Here is a 27,435-nt window from a genome sequence, read left to right as displayed (position 1 = left end):
GACAATGCTCAGTAGTGTTGTATAAATAGTGACGCTGCCAGTCGCAGCTTGTGGCTCGCTCTCTGCAGCTGGGACAGCGCCAACTTTTGTTCAACTTGAAGCGACAACTGGCGTTTCATCTCCCGCCAGCCATCTCAATATCACACTACTCTTCGGGTGCCTAACTAGTTCTCCGCGGCTTAGCGCAGAGAGCTTTTAGCCGCAGTCGCATATAAAAACAAGTTCTGCGTTAAACGCAGCTGTGCGCCGTTGGCCGTTTGGTATGCGTGACGCTGGACTGGGCACATCAATTCGAAAGCCTTACGATTTTGCATTCTTAATATGTGAGTAAAGAAATTTTGACAAACAAATTTTTCGGTGCTTTGTTAACTAAGCACGACTTAACGCTTCAAAATGCAAAACTTAATGCCACAAACAACATACATAGGTAAATCACAGCAGGTGAAAGTCTTTTTATTTCTTGCTCATTGGTTTTAAGCGCTTGTCGAGGTCAGTGGCAGTAGATCTTTCTTCAAAGTCTGGCAAAGTAAAATGTTAAACGAGACAAAAATTAAAGTAAATTAGAGCGGAATAGGAAACCAAATGTATTGCGAGTGCGGCAATGGAATACTAAATGTGAGTGAGAGTGGCATTTAATTTCGCTAATCGCAAAATTTTACAGATATTTTTTCTATTGTGTTGGCAGAGAAAATGAGCAAGTTTGTGTCTTAAGTCTTTCGTTTTCGAGCAGTACTATTGTTTGTTCTTCATGAATCATGATAAAAAGCATAAAATGAATATCAAAGTAATTAATAGCAACAACATCTTTGGCGTTTGGCGTAGTGCATGGATTGATAAACTTTGTCATAGCGGATGAACTGCACCTAGTTTGCTGATTTTTAGCCAACAGTTGTCATAACGCCTCCAAAAAGCATTACAGCCCACATTCTGATATAAAAGGAAGGTATGCCTATACATATGTACATATGTATGTAGTACATACATGATGGGTGTCGCCCATCAAACTTAATTCAATTGGTACTCAAATTTATAAATTGCTCGTTTTGAGGCTTGGCTGCCTACATAGCGCAACATGGAGTTGTCGCATACGCAACGATTTCCTTTTCCTATTTTTCGTTTAGCATTTAAATTACTTGTGTAAATAGCTCGTCAGTTTATTTTCACAACACATTGCCTACGCACTTCGCCAGAAGGAGCGCTGGAATCACTCTGTGTGTAGTGATGTTGAGATGTGCTTTGCACTTGCTTAGGTGCTGTTCTGTAATACCTTATCAAGGAGAGGCCTTGACAAAATTGCTTCCGGGTCTGAGCTCCCAAAACTGTTGGTGTGTAGTATTGCCCATCTTGAACAAACAGTAAGTATGGAGTATGTGCGCTGTGTGCGAGGGGCGATGCGTAGCGCAGCGGTGAAAGTGTGTAAGCGGCATGAAAGGTGCCACAGCGACGTGTCAAGGCGTTGTTGATTGTTTGATTAGCGTTGGTGTTAACAAAAGTGTTGGCTGTTTCTGACAAACCTTATGCTAATTGCGCCGACTTATTGGATGGAATATGGATATGCACGTCTTCAGTTAAATCCAAAATAAAACAAACAAATATGCGCACAGTTGTATTTAGAAAGTTTCAAAAGCCGTACACATTTACATCACACACATACATATCAGTGAAATTTCTTTGAAACACTTTTAATTTATTTTCATAACATTTATTTGCAGCGATGCATGTGTTCAAAAGGAATTCGCATTAGTAACAACTTTCTACCGAATACGCAAACTACACTTGGAAGACAAGCGCAGGAGTTAAAATAAATTCTACTAAACCATGGATTGGGTGGAAGGAGACTTGGTGTGGTTCGATCCCGGGGTAGGGCACCCTATACCTGGCGAAATTCAAGAGGTGCACCGTGCGGCGCAAGTGATTGTCGTACAGGCACTCATCAAGGGAAAGGTAATTCATAAAACAAAAAGTTAGTTAAAAAGTGTATTTACGTATGTAGATATGTACAAATATGTATGTAGCATTGCACTCTTCACTCGAACGAATAAATATTTGGCTATAAATATGTGTATACATACTTCAGTATATGCATAGCAGAAGTGCAGAAGGTGCAGCTCATAATGCTGTTAACGAAAATAAATACATACTCGTCTTCACATATCAAAAGACTAGATAATAACAACAATCGCAGATCAAAAGATCTTCTTACCTGTTGCGAATTGTGTCAAAATCTCAAAAACCAACAAGCGCCAGCTGGTTTTTCAGCAATCTGAAACCCACAATTGCGCTATTTAACTGTGAAAAGCCATTGAAGTCCAACTTGTTGGAGCATCTTTACGTGCGTATATTTCATTGAGAAATGTCGGCAGTAATCGCCTTGTTAACTGCTTTCAAAGTGGTTTATATGTGCGGCTTCGAAGACGAAACTGCAGCAGTAAAATAGAAAATAATCGCTGCAAAAGCGAGGAAAAGCAAATGTCAGCCAATGTGGTTTGACAAGGTCGTGGAGTGTGAGATCTGAAATCTGACCAATGTGCCGGCGCAGAACTCTTTCGGTTGTGTTGTGCCTGTGCTGCACGGACCATCATATACTCACGGCAACACGTTTCTATGCCACATCTTGGTTGGTCAATTAATGCAAAAGCTTTTTCCTTTACGAAGCGGTTTGCAAGAGTAGCAGGCAGCTGCACTGTGGAGATTGGCCGCAGCATTGCTTCTTATTGCATGACTTAAGATCTGGAGTCTCATTTAGTGGCTTTTGCTTGCAGCCGTATGAGCTAACGGTCCATTCTATTGGCTGCCATTGTATCGAGTGGACATGTGGTTTGCTTTTGGCGCTTGATTTGTTTCCAATATTCGACGAGAGAGTTCAATCGTTGTTGGCTCCATCCATAACTTGGCACCTACGAATGCGTATAGTACGCTTTCATTTGGAGCCATGGCAACGGTGCGGTTCGATCACGCCGAGCCCTGCTCCATCGCCATCCATTGCGATTTTATCTCCCCACATTTTGCGCCGTCAACGCCCACCCAGCCTTGAGAATGTACTAATTATGGCCGCGAACACCGAGATGCTCCTCTTAAAGCAGCGGCGCGATCTGGCGCGCAAGGCAAAAAATCGCTATCCGCAATATGTGAAAAAGCTGTCGACGATTTGCAGCGATGTCATAGCCAAACACGTTCGTAATGCTGAATAGCCACACATATGCATTTAAACTAGTTTTAAGCAATTTTTTGTATTATTAAATACTGTTTCAATGGTAAATGCGTATGTAATAGTATTCTTGATTTCTTTTTCAGCCGCAAACATTTGCACTGCAGCCAGGCGAGGGTAATCTACGACCGCGACAAGATCTCGGAAGTACTGGCGTTGAGGACATGACTATGTTGGAAGATTTGCATGAAGCTTCATTGCTGTGGAACTTGCGGCTTCGTTACGACAAAGGCCTTATTTATACGTTTGCAGGCAGTATTCTGATTGCTGTCAATCCATACAAAATGTTTCCCGACTCATACGGACTAGAAGTGGCTAAGAAATATGCTGGCAAACCGTTGGGCACAATGCCACCCCATCTTTTTGCCATAGGCGCAGCTGCACATGCCGCATTGCCGTTGCCTCAAGTCGTGGTAATATCGGGAGAATCGGGTTCTGGTAAAACCGAATCTACAAAGTTGGTGATGCAGTACTTGGCTGCTGTGGTGCCGGGAGGGGGTTCCGCGTCAGCCGTCATTGCTGAACAAATACTAGAAGCTGCACCTTTGCTAGAGGCCTTTGGCAATGCGCGTACAGCTCGTAACGACAACAGTTCGCGTTTCGGTAAATACCTGGAAGTTTACTTTAAAAACGGCGCAATTGTAGGCGCAAAAATTACACAATATCTACTGGAGAAGTCACGCATTGTAACTCAGGCGCCTGGGGAGCGGAACTACCATGTTTTCTATGAGATGCTCGGTGGCTTGTCGGAGACTGAACGTACCAAATATGGTTTGCTTGAAGCAGATAAATATTTCTATTTGAATCAAGGTGCTACTGACTGTGCACCGGGACGTGTGGATTGGGATTCCCTCCAAAGTGCCATGCAAGTCTTAGGCGTTACTGAAGGCGAACGGGAGGGTATTATTCGAGTGCTGGCATCGGTACTGCATCTAGGAAATGTGTACTTTCATCGCCGACAGCTGCGTCATGGCCAAGAGGGTGTAGAAGTAGGCTCTGATGCTGAAATCAAATGGGCGGCTCATTTGTTGCACATTTCCGCTGAGGGACTTCACAGAGCATTGACTAGTCGCATAACGGAGGCGCGATCAGAACGTCTGCATACTCCGCTCGGTATTGATCAAGCACTTGACTCTAGAGACGCCTTCGCTAAGGCTTTATATTCTGGACTATTCAATTGGCTGGTGTCGCGCATAAACTCCATTGTGCAGAAAGGTGGCACACACGATGCACATCGTATATCAATTTTGGATATTTTTGGCTTCGAAGATCTGGCGGAGAACTCTTTTGAGCAGTTGTGCATAAATTATGCAAATGAAAATCTTCAATTATACTTTAATAAACATGTATTCAAGCTAGAGCAAGCTGAGTACTCGCGAGAACGGCTGGAGTGGACCCCGCTTACGTGGGATGATAATTTGCCGGTTATTCATTTATTGGCTAAAAAACCCGTAGGAATATTCCACTTGCTTGACGACGAATCCAATTTTCCACGCGCAACCGACATGAGCTTCTTGGAAAAGTGTCACTACAATCATGCTCTAAACGAGTTGTATTCTCGGCCTCGTATCGGTGCCCAAGAATTCGGCATAACTCACTACGCTGGCCAAGTGTGGTATTGCGTAGATGGGTTTCTGGACAAAAATAGAGATGCTTTGCGAGGCGATGTGCTTGAGTTGTTGGCCTCAAGTAAACTGCAGTTAGTTGTCGATTTGACGAAGCAGTTAAGAGCTCAAAGGGATTCTGGCAAAACTCTTCCCAAGGGAAGCAATGGACGCTTCGTAACCATGAAGCCACGTACTCCCACCGTTGCGGCTAGATTCTCAGACTCACTGCAGCAGCTTCTTCAATCTATGGGTCGCTGCAATCCATGGTTCGTGCGGTGCATTAAGCCGAATAACGAAAAACATGCGTTGAAAATGGACATGCCATGTGTTCTACAACAGCTGCGCTACCTTGGAATGCTCGACACCATTCAAATCAGACAAAAAGGCTACCCAGTTCGCTTGAAATTCCAGCATTTTGTTGAGCGTTACCGTCACCTTTTGCGAACACCCCTACCTCGGGGTACACCATATCGGGAGTTATGTCGTATTCTACTGGAATCTCTACCGCGAACAGGTATAGAAGGACCCGACTTTCAACTAGGTGCGACACGTGTATTCTTACGAGAAGCTCTGCATCGCATGCTAGAAAGCGGACGTTCGGATCGTCTTAAATCAGCGGCGGTTGTTATACAAAAGAACGTTCGAGGAATGTTGGTGCGTCGGCACTTAGCCCGCAAAAAGAAAGCTGCGATAAAGATCCAGTCAAAGTGGCGTGGTCACCGTGAAATGAGGAAATATACATCGCTTAGGAAAAGCGTTGTCCAGGCGCAATCGCTGTGGCGTGGTAAAAGGGATCGAAAGAGAGTTGCTAAACTTAAAGCCGAGTATAAGCGACGATTGGAAGCACAAAAAGCACAAAAGGAACGCGAGGCCAAAAGGCTAGCTAAGGAACACATTGAACGTAGTCAAGTGGCCTACTTAGATATACCAGCGGAATTGGCTTTTATATATTCAAAGATAGATGGCTGGACGCCGGTACATGGCGACCGGCATCTTGTTAAAGTAGTTGGCACCGTACCAGGACCGCCGGTTGCTGGAGATCTGCCAAGGGATTTGGATCAGTTCTCATTTGGAAAGTTCAGCTCAGTATACTGCAATGGATTGCGTTTATCACCACGTCGTGAACCGATTACCACACCATTTCTCACCAGAGCTGCGTCCAGAGACCAAGATTTCCAAGATTCTCTGGCAGTATTCAAATTGATACTTCGTTGGACGAATGATAAATCCCTCGATGGAAATAAGGAGAAAGTTTTATCGGATTATATTGTACACAAAGGTCTGTCTTCTCGTGGATTACGTGATGAAATACTGGTACAACTATGCAATCAAGTATATAATGCAGAGGAATCTAACTCGCAACGTATATGGCAGTTGATGGCGCACTGTTTGTCATGCTTTCAGCCGGGTCCTGCTTTTAGTAAATATCTGATGAAGTTTATTATGGATAACGCCCCATCTTCCATGAAGGAGCTCCTTTTGAAGAAGATTTTGCGTAATTCCAGTAATACGCAGGCAAACGCCTGTCGAAATTTTGTACCATCATGGGTAGAGTGGCGGGCTATCTCGAAAATGTCCGATATTGCGGTATCTCTGACATTGCCAGACGATGTTTCACAAACAGTTGCTATAGATTCATGGACAACTTGCGAGGAGGCGGCTTCGTTGGCCATCTCAACACTCGGTATATCAAATCGTGGCTGGACTGTTGTTTTAGACGATGGAAAGTTGGTAACTGATTCTTGTGGATTAGATTACGTTTTAGATCTTATATCGGAAAAAGAATTGTGCCCAGCTTTTCCTGCAATACGCAGTGATCTTATGAAAACCGGCGCAAAGTTTTTGCGAACAAGCATCCCTGAACCCGAGCCAAGTAGCCCAAAGAGGCCACAGGTTCCACCACCGGAGCCTCCTAAAGCCAAGACAAGTTCGGCGAGAGAATCGCCTATAGCCGAACCGCAAATTGAACCTCCAGTAAGGAAGACATCACGAGATTTATTGTCCAGAAGCTCGGTTCTTAACGAACGATATTTCGAACAAGAAAAGACGCGATCGAAGTCATTAGATGACCTATTAGCCGGAGATATTGCTGATTTAGATCCAACACCTGAACCTGAACCGCTAACGAACCTTGGGCTATCTGAAAGTCGTCTTAATGAAAGATACCACTCTGCAGAGCGTTTGGCCCCCATGGGAAAAGAAACTGCTCCTAGATATCAAAAATCTCAGAATGCTGGCCGTCGATCGCACGCTGGATCTCACTCCAGCAAATATATGGACAAGTCCGAATATGCAACCCGTTCATCGGCAATGTCTGATACGAGCGAAGCACCGTCGCTAGCTTCACATGTACGACGAGTGCGTGTGCCATCACAAGCTTCTGATGTCGATCAATTTCTCGATGATTTATTTAGTCCCGTTTTGGATGGTTCTCTAGATGAATTATCAGATGCAAGGTCATTGGCTGCAAGCATAAGAGGAGGCGGACAACCATTTACAGAGGATTCTGTATTTAACTCTGACATCTGTGACTTTTTGGATGCACCAAATGCAGTGCATGACTCAGTCAACCTATTTACAAATGTGAATGCTCTCTGTAAAAAAATTAAGGGAGGCGGAGAAAAAAAGGATGCTAAAGATGAATCGTCTACGGATAATTTAGATGAATACATAACGGGTTTGTTCAAACCGATATTCATCAACGAAGCCGTAAACACCTTAACAAAGCAAGCCGAGTTAATAGAAATCATCAAAGGTGGTGGAACCACGCACACCCAATCAACATCGAATGCCAGTTTCGTTACATCACCAGTTGTTAGCCCAATAAGTCCATTAATTTCAAATGCTGATAATATAATGCAAATGATTAATATTCCTCAAGATGCTGATCCGAATGTATACCAGCAACAGGTTCAACGAGCCTTTTTGCAATCAGCGATGGCACAAAATTTACAAATTCAACAACAGTTGTTAGCACAGAATCAGGCACTGCAAACATTGCTTAGTCAACAAGATGCACCAACAGGCACAACATCACCCCCTCTAGTACCCGTTCTGACAACAGTTCAGCAAACCAGTCATTCAACCAATACCATTGCAACAAAAGTAAATAGTTCACCAATAGCAAATCAGAATAATGTGCGTAAGCAAAGTGTTAAGAACCGAATATCTCAGTTTTCAGAGAACGATAGAAATAGAAAAGCCTCCTCGGAAAGTGGAGGATCGCTAATACCACCACCACCACCTCCTCCAATGCCGCCACCAATAGAAGCCAAAGACCCCTCCGAAACTCGACATTTTCTGGATCCATACGGTCGAGCAAAGACAGTGCGAATAGGAAAATGGCGTTGGCCTCCGCCACAAGACGCACCACAATTTGAGACTGAGGAGGACTTTTTTGCATTCAAAATGCGACAATCGCAACGAAAAACCACACCTCAATCTCAATTTCACAGCAGTAATGGCTCACTAACTGGCTCGGCAATGGAATGGGAGGAATTTGAAATCGATACTTCTAAAAGCCCATCTCCCACTTCCAATGTGCCACCAACTCATGCTCAAATGGTACGAACCACACTGAAAATTGAAACAACTGGCGGAAAAATGGCTACTAAAGAATTATATGAACAACAGCAACAACAAACAGTAATTACAACAAAGTTGGCTAAAAAGAGTTTCGAGATCGGTGCTGAGCGGCCGCCGCCAGGTAGCGTTGGAAAACTTAAATTAAGTTCAGAAATGCGACAACGACTCGAACAAGTTACCGCTGGACATTCGGTACGATCTACAGTTAGCACGAAGTCCGAGCAGAGAACCCCAGCAAAGCTAGAGGACACAAGGAAACTTATGCTGCAACAGCAATTGAGTGGACATTTTCTGAGTATGGAGAGCAAGCATGATCAAGACTTGCCTTCAGTCCGTACACAAATCGAGCGAATGGAAGGTAAACTCTCACCACCACCCACATGGCCAGCTATTGTGCCTCCAGCTCCAAGTGTTCCAGCACCACCACCACCCATACGACCTCCAACAATCGCGCCACCAGCGCCACCGCCAGCACCTAAAACCCCACCCACAACTCATGAACTGGAAGCAGATGATGTTATCTTCCGAAGTCAAAGTGGAAAGGACATCCCGGCATTCATACAACGTCAGGATCGTGACACATTCGGAGCTCGCCACAATTGGAATGGCTCCGATGACTCAAAAGAGGCCTATGACTCTTGGGGACGTGCTGAAGCGGCCAAACTAGATATGGTGTACGAGACCAGCTTCAAAAAAGAAATGAAATCTGAAAGGGAACGATCCAGATCACGATCGCGCTCTCGCGATCGCGATGATTTCTCTGAGTCTGTTTGGGATCGAGCCGAAGTAGAGGGTCCTTCATCCAGCGGTAGTGATCGAGAAAGAGAAAAAGAACGTGAAAAACGAGAACGCGTATACGAAATCCGACAAGTTGAACGTGAAAAGGAAAGTAATAAAGTGTATCATCCAGCTCCTCCCAAGGTCATTACAGCTACGGTTCAACGAGCGGATGGGCCATCTACAGTTGCCAAAATGGAACGCAAATTCTCTCAGCCCACACAACACTCAATACATAAACAAACAACAACGAATTCTACTAGCATGAGCTCTACTTCCACCACTGCTCCCGCCACATTCCGCACACATATGGCGCAAAAGTACGAAAAGGAACGTAAACGAAAGTCATCCGCATCCACAGTTCTGTCTCAAAGCTTACGCCGCGACGAGGAGACAGATGGCGGCGACGAATGGCCATTACCAGCTATACCAGCTCCTGTACCAGCCCCGCCTTCTATTAAGAGTCCAGCGACCGCTTGTTTCACATATAACAGGGTGCCATGGAGATTACGCGTTCGCAAAGAAGTATTCCATCCCAATGAACCGATAGGGCCGCCTCTTGCTTTAGATTTGCTCTTTGCACAGGTGGTATCCGACGTTTTCGGCATAACTCCCTGTCTACGCATTTCGCCACAAGAGAAATCCGTTGCATTGAGCATGTTGAACGGACATGGCGTAAACGTCGAGACCTTGCGTAGCCAGAATATCAGAGCAATAGTCAAGCGCCACTTGATCGATATGGCACGCAGTTGGCCACTCTATTTTGCCCGTCTATTTGCAGTGCAAGGTGCGCCGCAGTACCCCGACGTCTCCATAATGGGCATTTCACACAATGGACTTTACTTGGCGCGCCGTGATGCAGAATATCTGATTGTTGTGCAATCCATATCACTAAATGAAATTCAAAACGCAATCACGTTGCCGCGTCCAGCTTCCCTGCAACTCAATTTGCGTAGCGGTGAACATTTGGCTCTGCATGCAGCCCGAGCAGCTTCAATTCAGGCGATGATTACAACTTTCGTACAAGAGTTCCGCAAGGTAAGTTAGTGCTTTCGAGTAGCTTATTACTCTTTTGAATCGAATTTTTTAAATAAAATAAAAAAAAACACGCTAACCAATAAGCTCTGGGCATTAAGAAACGTGCAGTTAAATTAGCTTTGTGAACCTTTCCATCTTAGGATTTAATCACCTATCCTTTTAATAATAGATCTACTCATACATATCAATTTTATTGAGCAAGGTGAGCGATAGAGCAGCATGCCAAAGCCGAGTAATGTCGATAAACTCTAAAACGAAATGACTTTTGTACACTTTGATACGAAACAAGGTGCAGATCACCGCAAAAAAAACAAGTTCGGCCAGGCACAATCTAGCTTTTCAACTTTTGTGGCTTGGTAGAGATTTGTTAGAGCCTTTGCTTCCAAATGGAAAATTCATGAGCAGAAAATCATAACATTTGACACATCATTGTGCATTTTGCAAGCAGGGGTAGTAGTATGTGCAGTAGGGTGGTCCAAAAAAAGTAAAGTCGGAAATTTAATGCTCTCACCCCCTAGGATTGTTCTGTACCGAAAAAAAATATACCCCTGTTTTTTTATTTTAAAATCAAAATATATTTAGAGGTCGCTCAAAGCGCTCAAAGTTTCCCATGTATTTTGTATGGGGAAAAAAAGGCTTTTCGTAGAAATGGCATCCATGGAAATCAAAAATTTTCAATCTGAAAACTCTGCTTCTCTTCAGAAGACTTCAGAGAATAATGGCCAAATGTTTATTTAAACATTTTTTAATTTTAACTATTTTTTAAGGGTCTCCGAAATATCCAAAAAAAAATCAAATATACAAACAGAAATATACAAAAGAAAAAAAGAAAAAATAGTTTCAATAAAAAAACAGGGGTATATTTTTTTCGGTATAGAACAATCCTAGGGGGTGAGAGCATTAAATTTCCGATTTTACTTTTCTCCCATACATTTTTCGACCACCCTAATGTGCAGTCAAGCGAAACAAATAATGATCCAAAAGGCATATGCATGTACATAAATAAATGTTGTTAAAAAATTAATGAAAGAGAGATAAAATTTATCGTTTTACTTTTATTAGCGGCCTATATAACATATGTATGCCGTTCAACTGTATTTCGTGAAATACTAAATTGATTCGTTGGAAACAATTAATGGATCCTACAAACATTTGCAATTTTTGGATTGTAATAACAAACTATGTACATATGTATGCTTATTTCTAAATTTAGCTTAATCATTTAAAACAATTTGATATACACAATTCATGAACTATAAAACTGAAGAAGCCTCTTCATGGGCGTACACAGGTACGGGCTGGGGGGACAAAAATCTTCCTAATTTCCAATTTCCAAATTTAGGTTTAGGTATGCTTAGCGTTCACAGAGGTTTGGTAGGAAAAACATAAATGAAATCATCACTAAAACAATTTATCGATTTGCAGAAGCCACTCGAAGACTATTTATTATTTACATAAAGAATTAATTTTTTAGCAAAAAACAAAACCGACTTCAATTCTCATGTAAAACTTTACGATTACCGTTAATTTCTTCATGATCCAATAACCGGATCTAAACCAAAATTAGGATGGGACCAGCTCTGAGATACCACCTTTCCTTTAAAAAATAATTATCGATTATGCGGTAACATATGTACATAAAAAAAAAAATATTCTGACGAATAGATAACCTCCTCCTTTTTTTGAAGTCGGTTAAAAATAATGAAAAAATTATGGGTTTGGTGTAAAGACGAAGTCGCATTTTAAAATTTGCATGCAATTAAGGTAACTAACAAATTTGTATTTTAACTCTTCAATAAGTTCACAATAAACTTTATGCAAAATAAATTTCTTTGTAGGGCTCGGTATAACTTAATGTTACAATAACAAGTAATTTTTAAGCAAAAAATACAGCCGACTTCGGTTATCATATAAAAATTTAGAAGTACTGTTAATTTTTTCATGATCAAATGATCGGATCTAAACCAAATTAGTATAGGACCGTTCCCTGAGGCACCAGAAAGATATTTATCGAAATCGGTTAATGAATTGATAATCTCCTCCTTTTTTTGAAGTCGGTTAAAAAGAGAACAATTAATAAGGTAAATTATCATAAATTTTTAATAGCTATATTTTAACATTTCTAATAAAATTTACACTAAAAAAAACTCAGCCACCGCCCCCTCCCCCCAAAATAATGCTCAGCGTACGCCCATGAGCCTTTCTTTGCTAACGAGTGCCATGAGAGTTAAAAATAAGTTTAATATGAAAACACTTATACATCACAGTTACATATGCCATAAAAACAGTTTATTCAATTAAATTTCTACACACTCGAGCGAAGCACCGGTCTGTCGCCCCATCATCTATCATAACAAAATGCATAAAGCCGAGTTTTCCATATACATGCATACATATGTATGTAAGTACGTAACATATGAACATTGGCTTGTGCATATGTATGTAAGTGCGTGTTTATACCCAAAAACTACATACTACTCTCTGACTCTCTTTGTTGGCCATAAAGTTGGCCATTAGTGAAGTAAGCAATGGTCAATCTGCAAAGAATTGCACTGAGCCACTCTTGCATGAGCATTTAGCCACATTTGTGTGTACATATGTATGTACATATGTATGATGTACATGAATGCATACATATGTGCATTAGTATTCGAGCGAAGCTTGGTCGGCTGGTGAAATGGTCAAGTGATCGCTCGGCATTTTTGAAATCTTCAGTCGCGACAACATAGCTTCAGCGGCTACTACCGCTGTGCGGAAAATTTACGGTTTAATAGTAAAGCTGCGGAAAATTGTTTTTCATTTGAGAAAAATTTGATTTGTCTCGTCGCGAGTACGTCTCGAGTTTCGATGTGTTTTGTGACCGCTCTGTCCAGCTTCCTTACGGCAACGTCAAATGACAAGAAAAAGGCGAATGCCGCGCAATGTCATTGCATATCCGGTTGGAGTGCTATTAGTTTGTATGGAACGAGTAGAGTAAATGAGCAGAAAATAAAAAAGTGAAAATCGCCTTGGCGCACAAAGACAGTTGAATGCTATGCTGTGATTGAATACATCTGGCATCAAAAAATGCATACATATCTAGTTACATACATGTGTACAGAAAACAAGTGTGATCACTGCAAATAAAAAAAAAGTGGGGATATGGCCTGTTCCAGTTATTCGCGTATAGAACTACCCTTTTTGAATGCTTGAATGAATTAATGGACATACAAATGTACATACATACAATATGTGCATTCCTATTCGAATTGCAACAGCTGACACTTGGTCAATTGGCAAAAACTGGTGCGCGCTCAGAGTTCGTTGACAGTGACGCGAAGCAGCTCAGGCTCAGTCGGTTACTTAGCCAATTACGGCCTTTTAATTGCGCAGAGACTTTGGTGCGCGGTCGGTGCTAATCGGTGCGCGCATACAACTTTCACTTGTTGTGCAGCATATAAAATCATAAAAGATACATATAACACAAGAAAAGCCACTGAATCAAAAAAAAAAAACAACAAAAAAAAACGAACAAAAAACATATATACATAGATATATTTACATAGTGCGTAGGGTGCAAGTGGAAAGCAAATGGAAAGCGCTAGAAGCCAACACAAAAGTGTCAGCGTAATCCTTGTTCTATAATCCGCATTTTATTAGTCGTGCATCAACACAACAAAGATGTCCTCCATGTCATCCAAGTCACAAGGCAGCCATAGCAGTGGCACAGCCCACCATAAATTCAGCAGTATCGTCAATAAGGTTGAGTCGTTGATCAATAAAATGAACAACGACAAATTTAATAATTTTAAACTACTACAAAGCAATGCTGCACTTCCTGGCCGGAACTTAGCTGCTCCAAAACAAACGCACTCAGTACGTGATAATGCACCACTCAGTTGCCGGACAGAGGACAGAGGCGATTTGCAATCCTGTGTGCAGTGTACAAGTGAACAGCAAGGATTGGAGTCGTTGGAGGACATTCTCACGAGGACAGCTTCGTTGGATTCATTGAATCAGTTAACAGACGCCGAAGATGTATTCGACAATCACGATTTGGTTTACACTGATTCGGATGATGCAGAAATTGCGCACATAACTGGTACAACAGCGGTGCAAGTGCATCGCCGCAGCGACTTGGATCAGTTAACGGATGAAACAATTCGAGAGTTCAACGAACAGTGCTCCTCGCTGAGCCACGATGCGGACTTTGATAATGCGTGGAGTGCAGAGGAAGACGAACACAAGTGCTGGACGGCTGTGGGCGTAGAAGCGGGCTGTTGTTGCGATAGTGATCAGCAAGATGATACTGGACAGGATTTCGGCCAAATGTACAAATATGAAATGTTTAAAAGTCACAACAGCAACAACAACAATAACAATAACAGTAATCATGGCAGTAACAATTCCAAAAATAATGAATATACAAAATACCAAAGAGACAAAAATAATAACAGCAACGATGAAAAGGAATTCGTACAAAAGGATAATCCTTTGGAAACAATATGGGGCTCTATTCAGAACAAACAACAACAACAATCCGATGATGGCAGTGAAAATGGTTTTGCGAAAGAAGACAACGCCAATGAAGCTGTTGCAGATCGCGACGAGGAAATAGAGTTGCGAGAGAAGGAGCAACATTCAACGAGTGGATACGAAAATGCTTCGATAATAAACACAGATGCAAATGCCAGTAGCAATAACAATAATGAAAATAGCGGCAACACGAATGGCAACCAACAGCAAGGCTCGAATAAGCCTCGGCGACCCAGTCTTGCCAGCAGCGGATCTGTCGGCCGTATGGAAACCATAGTCGAGGAACCGGGCGAGTGTAAAGTATCTGTTAAAGAAATATTAGCACGATTTGAGACAATGAGCCTGACAGAGGTAAATCTTCACGACAATATTCGAGACCACTAATTCAGACTTATACACTATCGATACACAAGGTCATTCAAAAAAGGTTATTTAAATTGAGAGCAAAGTCACGAACACCAAATTGACTAAGCTAATAATTCAACATTCATATATACATATGTATGTATGTATGTTATATGAATAGGCCGTAAACTATGTATGTATGTTTTTAGTGCATTAGACACATAAAGGCACTTAAACCAACATTTAATTGACAAAGGTATTCCAATTTCGCCACCGGTCCAGCGAATGTGAGTTTCATTGCGTAAGTGATAAAATGTTTACGGAGGCATATGAGTGAAGAAACCGAGCACAAGGTTAGGGGACCGAATGGCAACATTAAGCGCTGCAAGAGCGCAAAATGCAAAACTCCTTTCAAAAAACTCGCTCCAGCGATAGCCGTACAACTCTTACAATAACTACATAAATATATACATACATACATATGTGCATATAAAAATATATGTATACATGTAAACATAATGGTTGCCAAAACAAAATGTTGCACTCACATAGCGGTTAATGCTGTAGCTATGACCGCTAAGTTGGGTGTCGAATCGGCCAGCTGACCGAATTGCCACTTTTAGAGCAGCGAACTGTTGTGCGTGTGTGCTCGCGAAGTGTTAGTGTATGATTTTGCTCCTCTGTCCGGCCCCATTGCAGTGTTGCCACGGAAAAATTTTGTTTCCTACCAAAATGTCCTACCAAAAATTTGTTTCACCTAAGAAGATCTTTTGTGCTATTCGTGCGGATATTTATGTTGCAAATTTTGGATGGAGCAGACAATCGTTCCCCAAGGTGTATTAGTCTGCTGTTGATGATAAGTGGGGTTTCCCCCATCAGCCCACAAAACCTGCAGTCCCTCTCTACAGAAAACTCCATTTTATTCAAATCGTACCCTAACTTCAAGTGCCAGTGCTGTCAGGCAACCCGTAAGAGTTCTAAGACCCTCCCGGCTAAGTTAAGGAGTTTTTCGGAGTTCCCTAGGCTTAAGAACCTCTAAATGAACCCGACGAACTCCAGTTTTCATGCTGATAATATTTGGAAGCCGTAGGGCCACCAGGCCTGTGCCGCGTATCTAACAAAGGGTTTTACTAAGGTGGAGGTCAAGCGGCGAGCGGCTGAGTGCGGCGCCATACAGAAATGCCGCTCAGCCGCACGCCGCTTTGCCGCTCATTGCGTAGCCTCGGCCTAACGTATTGAAAGTTTGGGTGATATTCCCCACGTCTTACCATGAAGTCTCTGACAGGCAAAAAATGCCCTTGTAGCCTTGTTGGTTACATTCGAGAGATGTGACTTTGAGTTGAGCCTTTGTCCAGAGCTACTCCTAGATATTTCGCCTACTCTGAGAACTCATTTACTGTGCCTGCCAAAGTTGGCGTAATCAAGTTGACTTTTCTTCTTTTGGTAAATGGGACAATAGTGGACTTCAGTGGGTGTATTGACAATCCCTTTTCAGCACACCAGTCTTTAGTGCTCCTTGGTAGTTAAGTTCAATTTAAATTAACTTACAGGCGCATAAAGTATTTATGGATGTTCATATTGTACATTGGCAATAATATAGGTATACGCTTGTACTTACGAATCAGATATATTTACATGTTTGGGGTCGCCATTATACGAATGCACCGGTGAAATATTAGTGTAAACAAGTTTGCTAAAATGTTTGGAGATACATAATTTCAAACCTACCAAAAATCCAATCTAGCCTACCAACCTGCCAAATGTAAAAAAAACCCTACCAGTTTTGGCAGGAAAAGCCCATGTGTGGCAACACTGCCCCATTCCGTTTCAAGCCGAACTTGAACTGCAACCGTAAAGTGACCGCGCACTCAGCAAAATTGGAGTATGAACATAAAAAAGTTTCCCGCATGCCAGTCGAACGAAGCGAGTGTTCATTGCTAGCTCCATTTGGAATTGGGTGCCCACAAAGAGCTCAGAACTCGGGAGCGCAACACAAATGCTTGTACATACATTTAGTGCGTATGTACAGACATATGTATGTATGTATGTATGTATGTACAAATCCGTACACTTTTAATACGAGTATTTATGGGGCTTTAGTGAAATTTGTCGAAAATTTGAGTTAACTCATTGAGGCATACTTTTTGTTGTGCTTATTATACTATTAAACTTCCATTTTTATAATCTTTCGTTGCTGCTTTCATTCTTAGTTTTCATTGATAGACACTTTCTATTGCCAAATTTCAAGTTCAATTAGTAACTGTGATCTAATTGTACGGAATAAATTATTTATTATCTACTTTTGTAATTATGTATCTCTTTCTTTCATTATTCACACCTGCTTAAGTATTTATACATACATACATAAGTAGGTACCGTACGTATACATACATACATGTATCATTTAATTAGTCCACCTCTCCACCGAATATTCGCATCTATACATATAAAAACTCAGAGTGACCACTCATCACCAGAATTCCCAGTAGGAAACTTGGCCAGGTTTGAATTCGTGCAGGAAAGATGAGTTCAATTGTCTATAAATTGCGATCTTAGTAGTTGCTTTGTACTTAGACCAAAGTTAGTTTAAGCAAGTAATTTTAAATAAAAACAAGTAAAAAAAAGTCTACGGTCAGCGGAGCCGATTTTCCAAAAATTTATAATTTTCTTATTTTTGCTCTAAAAATCATTGTAGATATAAATTTTTAGTGAATAAGCTTCAGTAGTTACTAAAATATCGCAGTTTTCGTATATCTGAAAACTACCGTTATATGGGAGGCACATACACCAAGTTTCGTTAAGATATCTCAATTTTTATTCGAATTATCGACGGACGGACGGACGGACAGACAGTCGCCACCTAATCGATTTCTTTTTTCATTCTGAACATTTATGTGTACATTTGTCTATATCTATCTCGATTCGTTTTGCCTGTTACAAACAACCGTTATGTGAACAAAGCTATAATACCCATGTGCACAAGTGCGCTGGGGTATAAAAAAACCCATTTGAAATGCAATGCGGTCGCTGTGGCGTAGTAGTTAGAAGTAGTGATGTGCTGAGTCGATACTTTTAAGTATTGATCGATACTCGGTACCAATTTAAAAAGTATTCAATACTTTCGATACTCGGTACCGAAATGTTTAAGTTTCTAAAAAAGCGCACATAGGCCAAAAAATATGAAAAACCCCGTTCAGGGGAGACTCGCTTATCAAAAGCCGAATGTAGGGGTAAAGAGAACTTTTAATATTGTTTCAAATGAAAAATGTATATGTATATTTACATACGTATGTCTGTCCGTCGCCATAATGCAGAGGAACTGTTACTTGTCTGAAAAATTTTTGTTCTAGTAGATGAATCGGACGATTTTATCTTTTTAGGCCTGAAAGTCTTCTTCATCTCTTAAAGCATTGTTCTCGAACCTTGGATCTACTAAGTGAAAACTGATAAAATAATATTTTGCTGTTGTGACAAGTTCAATTTTTTTAGCCGATAGCATATAAAATGCTATAAAAATATTTTTTTTTATAAATTTTAAATATATAAAGCGGCGACGGTTTAATGTAAAGAATCGGTATTGGGTACCGAAATATTTTTGAAGTACCGATAATTCAGCACATCACTAGTTAGAAGCGCGCACTACCATTCCGCGGAGCCTGGGATCGAGCCGAGTTTCCGACTAACATCAAAAACAAAATAAAAGAAACAGTTTTTTCTAAGAGCGGTCGCCCCTCGGAAGGCAATGGCAAATATCCGAGTATATTTCTGCCATGAAAACTGTATCCCTCCTTTGTGGCACACGCCACAAATCGGAGGAGAAGCGCCGCCAAATACTAACATATTGTGTAAGCGTCAATCTATATAACTTAAACAAAAAAAAAAATACAACCCACTTAAAGTGCACGGGTGTTGTTTATGTGGTCCCTAGCCCTTATAGCACGAGCCGCCATTCTGATTAAAAAGTTTGAAATTTTGGTGAACACTTTTTGAAATTTGTTGAATTTTCGAGAATTTTGCACAAATTTTGAAGCTTTGATATGGTTTATGTTATTGAGTTAACAATATTTTCATACAAAAATAATAAAATTTAAATAAAAATTAAGAATGAAGAAAATATGTTAAAAAAGTGCTATTATTTCGCACAAGGTATAGACAGAGGTTGTTTGCACAGACCAAATATTAATTCAATGAAATCTACACGAAAGAAAATCACAAACACATCAGTTGTTGATTAAAAATATAACACGAAAAATATGAAATAGAAAGTTGCAGGTGCATGAAAATAATCCGCATGGCCAGCCAACACACAAATCTACAATTGCGGCCGGTGTTGTGACCGAACGGTCATTGTGGCGCATTGGTGCGAACCGCAATTTACACTTTGGCTTGATTCAAATCCTCCACTCCATTGCAACGCACACATACATATATATGTACATATACATACATACATACATATTTTCTATTGGTCTGAAAAAATGCACGAGAATGAATTTAAATTCGGAATCTTAATTTTACAATTGGACGTGGCGCGTACGGGTGGAAAGCATTGGTGAGACATATATATTGCGGCGCGTTCCACCAGCGGCCAGTTTTAAAAGCGCGTAACAAGCGCAACGGCAACACTTGAGCACACATACATACATACATACATGCATACAAAATACTCAAGCTCACTATTGCACCATTGCACCATTGCACCATTTCAATTCGCAATAGCTACATACGATACAACAATTGCATTTTGTGTGAAATTACTTAGATTGAATTGCTCTCAACTTGGGAAGTCACTGGAACGTGCCATAACGGTCGCATACGCAGTGCTGCTGGCGCTGGCCCAATTCGTATCTATTGTGGCTGCTAGCATTCAACACTGAAATCGATTTCGCAGATAGGCGGTCATCATTTCAATTCCAATGTTGGTACAAAACTTACTAAATGCTAACTATTGACAGTATGAGTATCTTGAACTGCACTAAACGAGATCACTGTACGCGCTAGCCTACGAATTCAGATTGACAGCTGCGACGAAAACTGGAAGGAGTTTTTAGCAACGTCAGATTAAGAACTTTTCAGGCTTTGTGAAGCAATAGGCCTTAGCCGAATTTTCAAAAACCTCCGTTTCCAATTGAAAGATGTGTATTGGGAGACTTTCGTTTTTAAACATAGTATACAGTTATCAAGAAAAACGAAAAATTCATATAAAATGCAGGTCAAGAAATGGAAAAGAAATTTTCTTCTAACAAAATTTCATTAAATCAATTTACCATGATACAAAAAAGAAGGTAGTTTCAATAAACAACTTTTTGATTAAAAGGGAGATTTTTGACAATTGCACAATTGTAAAAAATTCGAAGCGGCGTTGCCCAATTTTATTTTTTTGGTAGAGGGGATTTTATATCCTAAATTTGAGAGTATAAATAAAATAGTTGTATTAACATTTACCTTTTACTTGCCAAAATCTTTATTTTTGCATTAATAAAATTTTAGTGAACATATTTTAAAATTCTTTAATGTCATTATGTCATCTGATTATTTCACAATGGAGCTAGCCAAGACTATTACAGTCTTCTATATCGGATACGTTTATTTCTGATATATTTCAGACACTGAAATTACAATTTCGATATTGTCTTTGCCCATGTCTTTCAAGTAACTTGAAAACGGAATTTACTTTGAGACCCATGGGCCTCATGACTTTCAGTGAAGTGACTATTATCTAATTCTAGTATATTTCGACAATATCGTTGTTCCTGTGGGTAAAAACAAATATATTTTACTGTTCAATATTGGAGGGGTGTGAAAAAAAATTTATGATTTATTGTTAGTATGAAAACTAGAAACACAATTATAAACTTATTAAGCATTAGACCTCTTCTCTTTAAAAAAAACAAAAGGGGAAATGTTCGGTTATTTGTTCAATGGTTTTAGGGTGGCGAGCGGAGACGGACCCATTAAAAAATTGGGTAAAATTAGAATTTTTACAGAGAAAATGTAGGTCCAACACCGGCTACGTTGACCACAATATTTTTTTTAAAAAAGGTCCATATTTTAAACCGAATTTATTCATAAATTTTTATCTGAAAGTTAGAAATCTTTATTTTAAACTAACGTGTAATTGTTTGATCACACGTGAATGTCAAAATTTTTTGCTTTGGGTTAAGCATTTGGACACATTAACCCAAAATTATTGTACAAGTAGCCGAGCCGTACCCAACAATATACCTTTTGCTGTTCAAATTTCGATTCTAAGAACAAAATGTTTGTAAATAACCAGAAAATTAATAACAAAATTTGGAGGGTTTTGGATACTGGGAATGGTGGTAGCACGAAATGTCACAATCTACTTAATTGTCAGGTTGTTAATATGGCGACAAAAAAGTGACAATGGAACTACATACCTTCTTTTTTATACCCGAGCGCACTTGTGCACAAGGGTATTATAACTTTGTTCACATAACGGTTGTTTGTAACAGGCAAAACGAATCGAGATAGATATAGACAAATGTATACATAAATGATCAGAATGAAAAGAGAAATCGATTAAGCGGTGACTGTCTGTCCGTCCGTCCGTCCGTCCGTCCGTCCGTCTGTGCACACGATAACTCGAGTAAAAATTGAGATATCTTAACGAAACTTCGTACATGCACTTCTATTGGGCGTGGGACGGATGGTATTGAAAATGGGCGAAATCGGACAATAACCACGCCTACCTCCCATATAACGGTAATTTTCAGAAATACGAAAACTGCGATATTTTAGCAACTACTGAAGATAATTCACTCAAAATTGACATTTAGAATAACTTTTAGACGAGAAATAAGAATATTAAAAATTTTTGAAAAATGGGCGTAGCCACGCCCACTCATAGTTACATGTGTATATTTTGGAAACCGCTGCACCAATTTCTTCCAAACTTGGCACAGTTGTTGACCTTGGTACAGCATACTAAATGGCCGAAAATTTTTAAAATCGGACAATAACCACGCCCACATCCCATATAACGGTAATTTCGAGAAATACGAAATCCTCGATAAATCAGTAAATATTAAAGCTAATTTATTCAAAATTGACGGTTGCAACAATTCTTTATCAGGAAATACGCTTATGATAAAATTTTGGAAAATGGGCGTGGCACCGCCCAATTATGATCACATTTATGTATATCGGTAACAGTTCTAGCAATTTGTACCAAACTCGGTATGATTATTGTGCTTGCCACATAAAAGCAAACCGTTGAAAATTATTGAAATCGGACTAAAATTACGGCCGCTTTTCATATAACGGTAAATTTCAGAAATGCTTGAAATTTCAATATTTCGAAATTTAAGGATGCTAGTTTACTTAATATTTATACACCCGCTTATCATGTAGCGGTAGCTTTCGGAAAGGTGGAAAACATATATTTAATACTTGCGCCGGGTATTTAATGTTCGGCTCCGCCCGAACTTAGACTTTCTTACTTGTTGTATCATGCAATTTACAGCTCTCCAGAAAAAATGCTCGTATATTTATGTATTTGGCTGCATTCAAAATACAAAGCATCGGTCTCTTTTACTTCCAAACCACAGCAGATTGTAATGGCAAATGTGCGCAACCACGGTTTGATTTTTCCGTTGCTGATTTCGGAAAGTTATACGTCACCATGGTAAAATTTTATGTCAAAGATTATAGAAGCATTGAACTCGTAGAAATGAGAAAAATGGTAAAATATGAATTTTTTTTAATAACAATCATTTTGTTTGATATGAACTACTTATGGAGTTACTATGTACGAGAAATGAAGCCTTGAGAACTAAAGTAGAGCCTTTCTACAAATTGTTTAAAATTTTATGAGGAACATATGTATGTATGAAATTAAACGGGGATTACTACGATTCCAAGTAACGCCTTTCAAGTTAAATATTATGAGTATTATTGAAAACGTTCTTGCATATCGCACATTTCGAGCCCTAACTGCCAAAAGGGCGTACGCGACAAAAAGTAAATTTTTCAGTAGGCGTTTTTTTTATGAACACCGCAATGAACGAGGTACTTATGATGTTAGGTATATACTGGTCGTTTTATTTGCCCATCTTTAATGAAATACAAAAAAAATGCTACAGCATGCAATTGCGGCGGTTAAGCCAAAAGATATATTAAAAAAAAAGAAACCATCTCCCCTAAAAAGCATGAAAGGGCAAAGAATGAGCCTTTTGTGCCTTATTGGAGTGCAATATTTTAGAAAAAGAACACAGAATTTTCCTCTTCAACTAACTCTTCAGAAGAATCTGTGTCCCTGTATGGTACGAGTGCGCATTTAGTTAAACTCTGCAACAACCAAGTATTTTAACACTTAAAAATCTACCACAAGTATATGTATGTATTTACCTTTGTTTGTAAATAGTCCATGTTTGGAAGAAAAATAGACGGTCTTCAAAACTTTCACACAAGAATATAACAATTCCCCCTCTGCAATGAAAAATTGTTCACGGAGGAAAAGGCTTAACCGACACTGCACAGTGGTCAATAAATTGAATTTAATGTTCATAATTCACTGGAGCCTTCATTTCTCAACCGATTTGATTAATAATTTTTTTAGATGAAAGCTAATAAAATTTGCAAGAGACTAGTTGAGCCCAATTTTCGAATTTTTATTTGTTTGTATTAAATTGTTTAGTGCAAAGTGCAGAAATTGCTTGGCACTGCGGCCACAAAAAAAATTTAAACAGAGTACAATTAAACACTTTAGCCAAAATTGCTTTCGATATAATTTTGTAACGGTACCTCGTAGGAATTTGAAATTTTAACAGCTGGTGCGTATGGTGGTAAAAGTAATCGATTTCTGTCAAAAACATAAAATCGAATATTTTGTCGCTTACGTCCTTTTGGCGGTTAGGGCTCGATTTAATAATGAAGAGAATTAAATCAAAATCTAAATTTTGGAGATTTTATTATACAGTCTAACAGATAACTAAACTGCCCAAAGATGGCGAAGATATGTGTTTTTCTATATGTTTTTTGTATGCCAACTACATAGTATATTAATTGTTCAGATTTTGATTGCGATTTCTCACAAATTAAAATGTGTAATTAAATATCTTTATTGTTAAACGTGCGATATGTACACACATACATACTTATGCATTATGTAGAGGACATTTCGCCATTCACACATACAAACATGATATAACATATCTATTATATTGAAAGTTATTTAACATTTTCGTGTTATATGTAATATATATGTACATACATAGTATGTACATATGTATGTAGAAAATGTAAATCACGCGAAACTTGATAGCACCTTAATCATGCAATCAAGCCTCAGTATTTGCATGTAACGAATTTGAAACGGTTAGTCGCGTGGTCGATTCCATGTTGGTGGAGTTGTATCCATTACACTACATACTTGCGCCCAAAAGCTCCTTTTGCGCGGAGCAGAGTAAATGTCAAAAATATCTATGCAGCCGAGAGCCTGCGTGGGCAACTACAACAAACAACTACATGCTGTAGTATGTGTGTTGCATGCAGTAGTCCATTTACATTCGTACCCACCTCTTGCTGTTGCAATTTGCTTTAATTTCGCATTATTTATTTTATTGAAGTGGATCACAACTTTCACATTCACCACAACAGACCAGTTTTTGACTACTCAAATAAATGTAAGCAACTTAATAACGGTATGATTTTTTTGCTCCCAATTTCAGAGCCAATCGAAAGCTTCCACCTTGTCTTCGGGTGCCCGTGCAGCTGCTCAAACACTAAATGTCCCCATCGAACGCCTGGAATCGCGCCAATCGAACCATCGTGAACATGGAAACGCGGTCAATAGCCATAACGGTATGGCAGCAATGAACTCTTCGAGCGGACATGAACCTCATTTGGAAAAGTCCGTTGGTCTGCAACATGGGCGTCACAGTGCCGACACGGAGGTCGATGTCCACCATGACGCGCACCATTTGCTGGACAGTGAGGCCGATTCTATGATCCCAAATGCGAGCACACACACGGAGGCGCAAAAGGAACGCCATCAGTATACAAAGCAGGCGAGTTACCTGCATTCAGCGCGCAAAACATCCAGCAGCCAGCAGCAAATGCAGCAACAGCCCCAGCAACCGCAACCGCAACCCCAACCGCAACAACAACATCAACAAATGCTTGCTCACAATCATGCTGCGATGCCACATCATCTTGATGCTAACTACATGACGGAGGAACCCAATGGCAGCGGCGGCCCCTCGCCGTCCGTCACTAAATATTCTCTTCTTCAATTCGCCATGCAGCACTTCCGAAACGAGTAAATTAATTGCTTGATATTAAATCGAATTAGACTTTTTTGAATCCAAAAACCATATTTCACTTTTCCAGTCAGTATCCTGAAGTTCGTGCGCACACCCGCGATCCAACTCGAGACCACGGCGATCGCCGGATTCCTTCATATGCGGATCTTGTGAAATGGCAAGGCATCCCCATTCGTATGCCACTGCTGCGGTTGCCCAATGACTTAGCTCCTTTAGCGCTCGAGTGCTTTGAATGTATTTTGCGTTATTGCGGTGATATACCACACGATCCTGAGCTGACTGAAGTTAAGTGTGTCTACACAGTGCTTATGGTAAAACTCACAAAGAGGTGCACTTTTCGAAAAAAAAACGTTCATATAAATTATTTTTGTTGTTTCAGCATTGTCATAAATATTTGGCGCTTCGCGATGAGGTTTATTGTCAGTTGATGAAACAGACGACTGCCAATCGCTCTCCGTGTCCGGACTCTGCGCAGCGTGCATGGCGTCTGCTAAGCATTTTAGCAGCCTACTTTGGATGCTCCGATGCGCTACGCCCCTACCTAATGGAACACTTGACTTCGGCCGCTTCGGATCGGAGGCGTTCTTGTCACGGTACAGCAGCGGTTTGTTTAGCTAATCTGCGTAAAACGGCGCGATGTGGCGGTCGGAAGAACGTTCCAAGTGTAGAAGAAGTTACTGCTGTATCTGCTGGACGTTCAGCACGTCGTCAAATTTATCGCCTGCCAGGAGGGGCGGAACGTGTCGTCAACACTCGTTGTTCAACAGTGGTCGCTGACGTCATTGCCGAACTTTGTGCGCTGCTTAGCGTGGAATCCGAGGCTGAGCAGCAGGAGTTTTCTTTATACTGTATTGTACAAGGCGACGCCTTTACGATGCCCCTCGCTGCGGACGAGTATATATTAGACGTTACAACGGAGCTCCTTAAATCCGGCCAGCCATTCTACTTGATATTCTGTCGCTCAGTTTGGCATTTCCCTCTAAAACGTGATCCTGCACCAACGCCTCTCTATGTGGAGGTGCTTTTCAATCAAGTGGCGCCAGATTACCTAGAGGGTCTGCTATTGGAAATACCTAGCAATGGAGTGCCTATTCCAGAGATTGTGCGCGACATGGCCCGTATAGCTGCGCTGCTTCATCGCGCCGCTGATCTAACACATGTTCCGGCTATGAAAGAAATTAAATTCCTTCTGCCTAAACCGGCGCTCGGCATTCGCGAAATTCGTCCGGCGCAATGGGTGGGGTTAGTGCAATCTGCCTGGCCTCAAATTGCTGGCTTGACGCCGGGCCAAGTGAAGGCACAATTTCTTACGGTGCTGTCGGCGTGGCCCTTGTTCGGCAGTAGTTTCTTTGCAGTGAAACGCATTTGGGCCGAGGAGGGACCACATGTCGAAGACACCAATCCAATGTGGCGTGATCTGATACTGGCCTTAAATAGACGTGGTGTGCTATTCCTGGATCCAAACACGCATGAAACGCTACAGCACTGGCCATTCATGGAAGTAATTTCCACCCGCAAGGTTAGTCAGATAAATGGCTTATACATATGGACTAGGAAAATCATTTTCAAACTTTAACTTTTATACTCTAGGTTCGATCGGAGGACGGTGCTCTCTTTCTGGACATGAAAGTTGGTAATCTCATGCAGCAGCGAGTAATACGGGTCCAGACTGAGCAAGCGCACGAGATATCACGACTCGTACGCCAATATATAACAATGGCACAAATAAGCCAGAGGGACAAACGGGAAATGAATTGAAATCCATTAAGAGTATAAATTATTTAATATCGTTGATTCTTTACACATATGTACATACATAAATGTATACACATGCGTGTACCATGGTTATAAGTTTTATATACATATGTATGTATACATGCATGTATATATCGAGGGCTTATATTCAATATCCTCTAACTGCACTTTTCACAACAATGAGATTCAGATAGAAAGATCCACCTAAGACTTGATATTAGGTGTGTATAGTAGCTTCTCTAGTAAAAAATTGCAGCTAGAGCGTAAACGCAAAATGGAGCGTAAAATTGAGAAAAAGAGCAGAAAAAGTTATTGAACA

At 40.5% G+C, this 27,435-nt stretch overlaps 1 protein-coding gene across 1 annotated transcript; it reads left to right on the top strand.

The window, feature by feature from the left end:
• The first annotated feature begins 140 nt into the window (after positions 1–140).
• LOC118748417 (unconventional myosin-XV) lies at positions 141–27,435 on the top strand. Its single transcript, XM_036482811.1, has 7 exons — positions 141–323; positions 1,713–1,944; positions 3,295–10,215; positions 24,768–25,357; positions 25,429–25,672; positions 25,741–26,880; positions 26,952–27,435. The coding sequence occupies exons 2-7, from the start codon at positions 1,819–1,821 to the stop codon at positions 27,117–27,119; spliced, it is 9,189 nt and encodes a 3,062-aa protein (XP_036338704.1). The 5' UTR covers positions 141–323; positions 1,713–1,818; the 3' UTR covers positions 27,120–27,435.

Source organism: Rhagoletis pomonella, unplaced genomic scaffold (genome assembly GCF_013731165.1).
Source record: "Rhagoletis pomonella isolate Grant_MI unplaced genomic scaffold, Rhpom_1.0 Rhpom_scaffold_00013, whole genome shotgun sequence".
NCBI lineage: Eukaryota > Metazoa > Arthropoda > Insecta > Diptera > Tephritidae > Rhagoletis > Rhagoletis pomonella.
The sequence above is the reverse complement of the archived record's forward strand: the minus strand, read 5'-3'. Positions and strand labels throughout refer to the sequence as shown.

What these genes read in the sequence shown, in the direction of transcription:
- LOC118748417 (XM_036482811.1), top strand. Translation starts at nt 1,819, where the DNA reads ATGGATTGGGTGGAAGGAGACTTGGTGTGGTTCGATCCCGGGGTAGGG. An exon ending in TCGTACAAGAGTTCCGCAAG is followed by an intron (nt 10,216 to 24,767) that starts GTAAGTTAGTGC and finishes TCCCAATTTCAG; the next exon opens with AGCCAATCGAAAGCTTCCAC. An exon ending in AAGTAATTTCCACCCGCAAG is followed by an intron (nt 26,881 to 26,951) that starts GTTAGTCAGATA and finishes TTTATACTCTAG; the next exon opens with GTTCGATCGGAGGACGGTGC.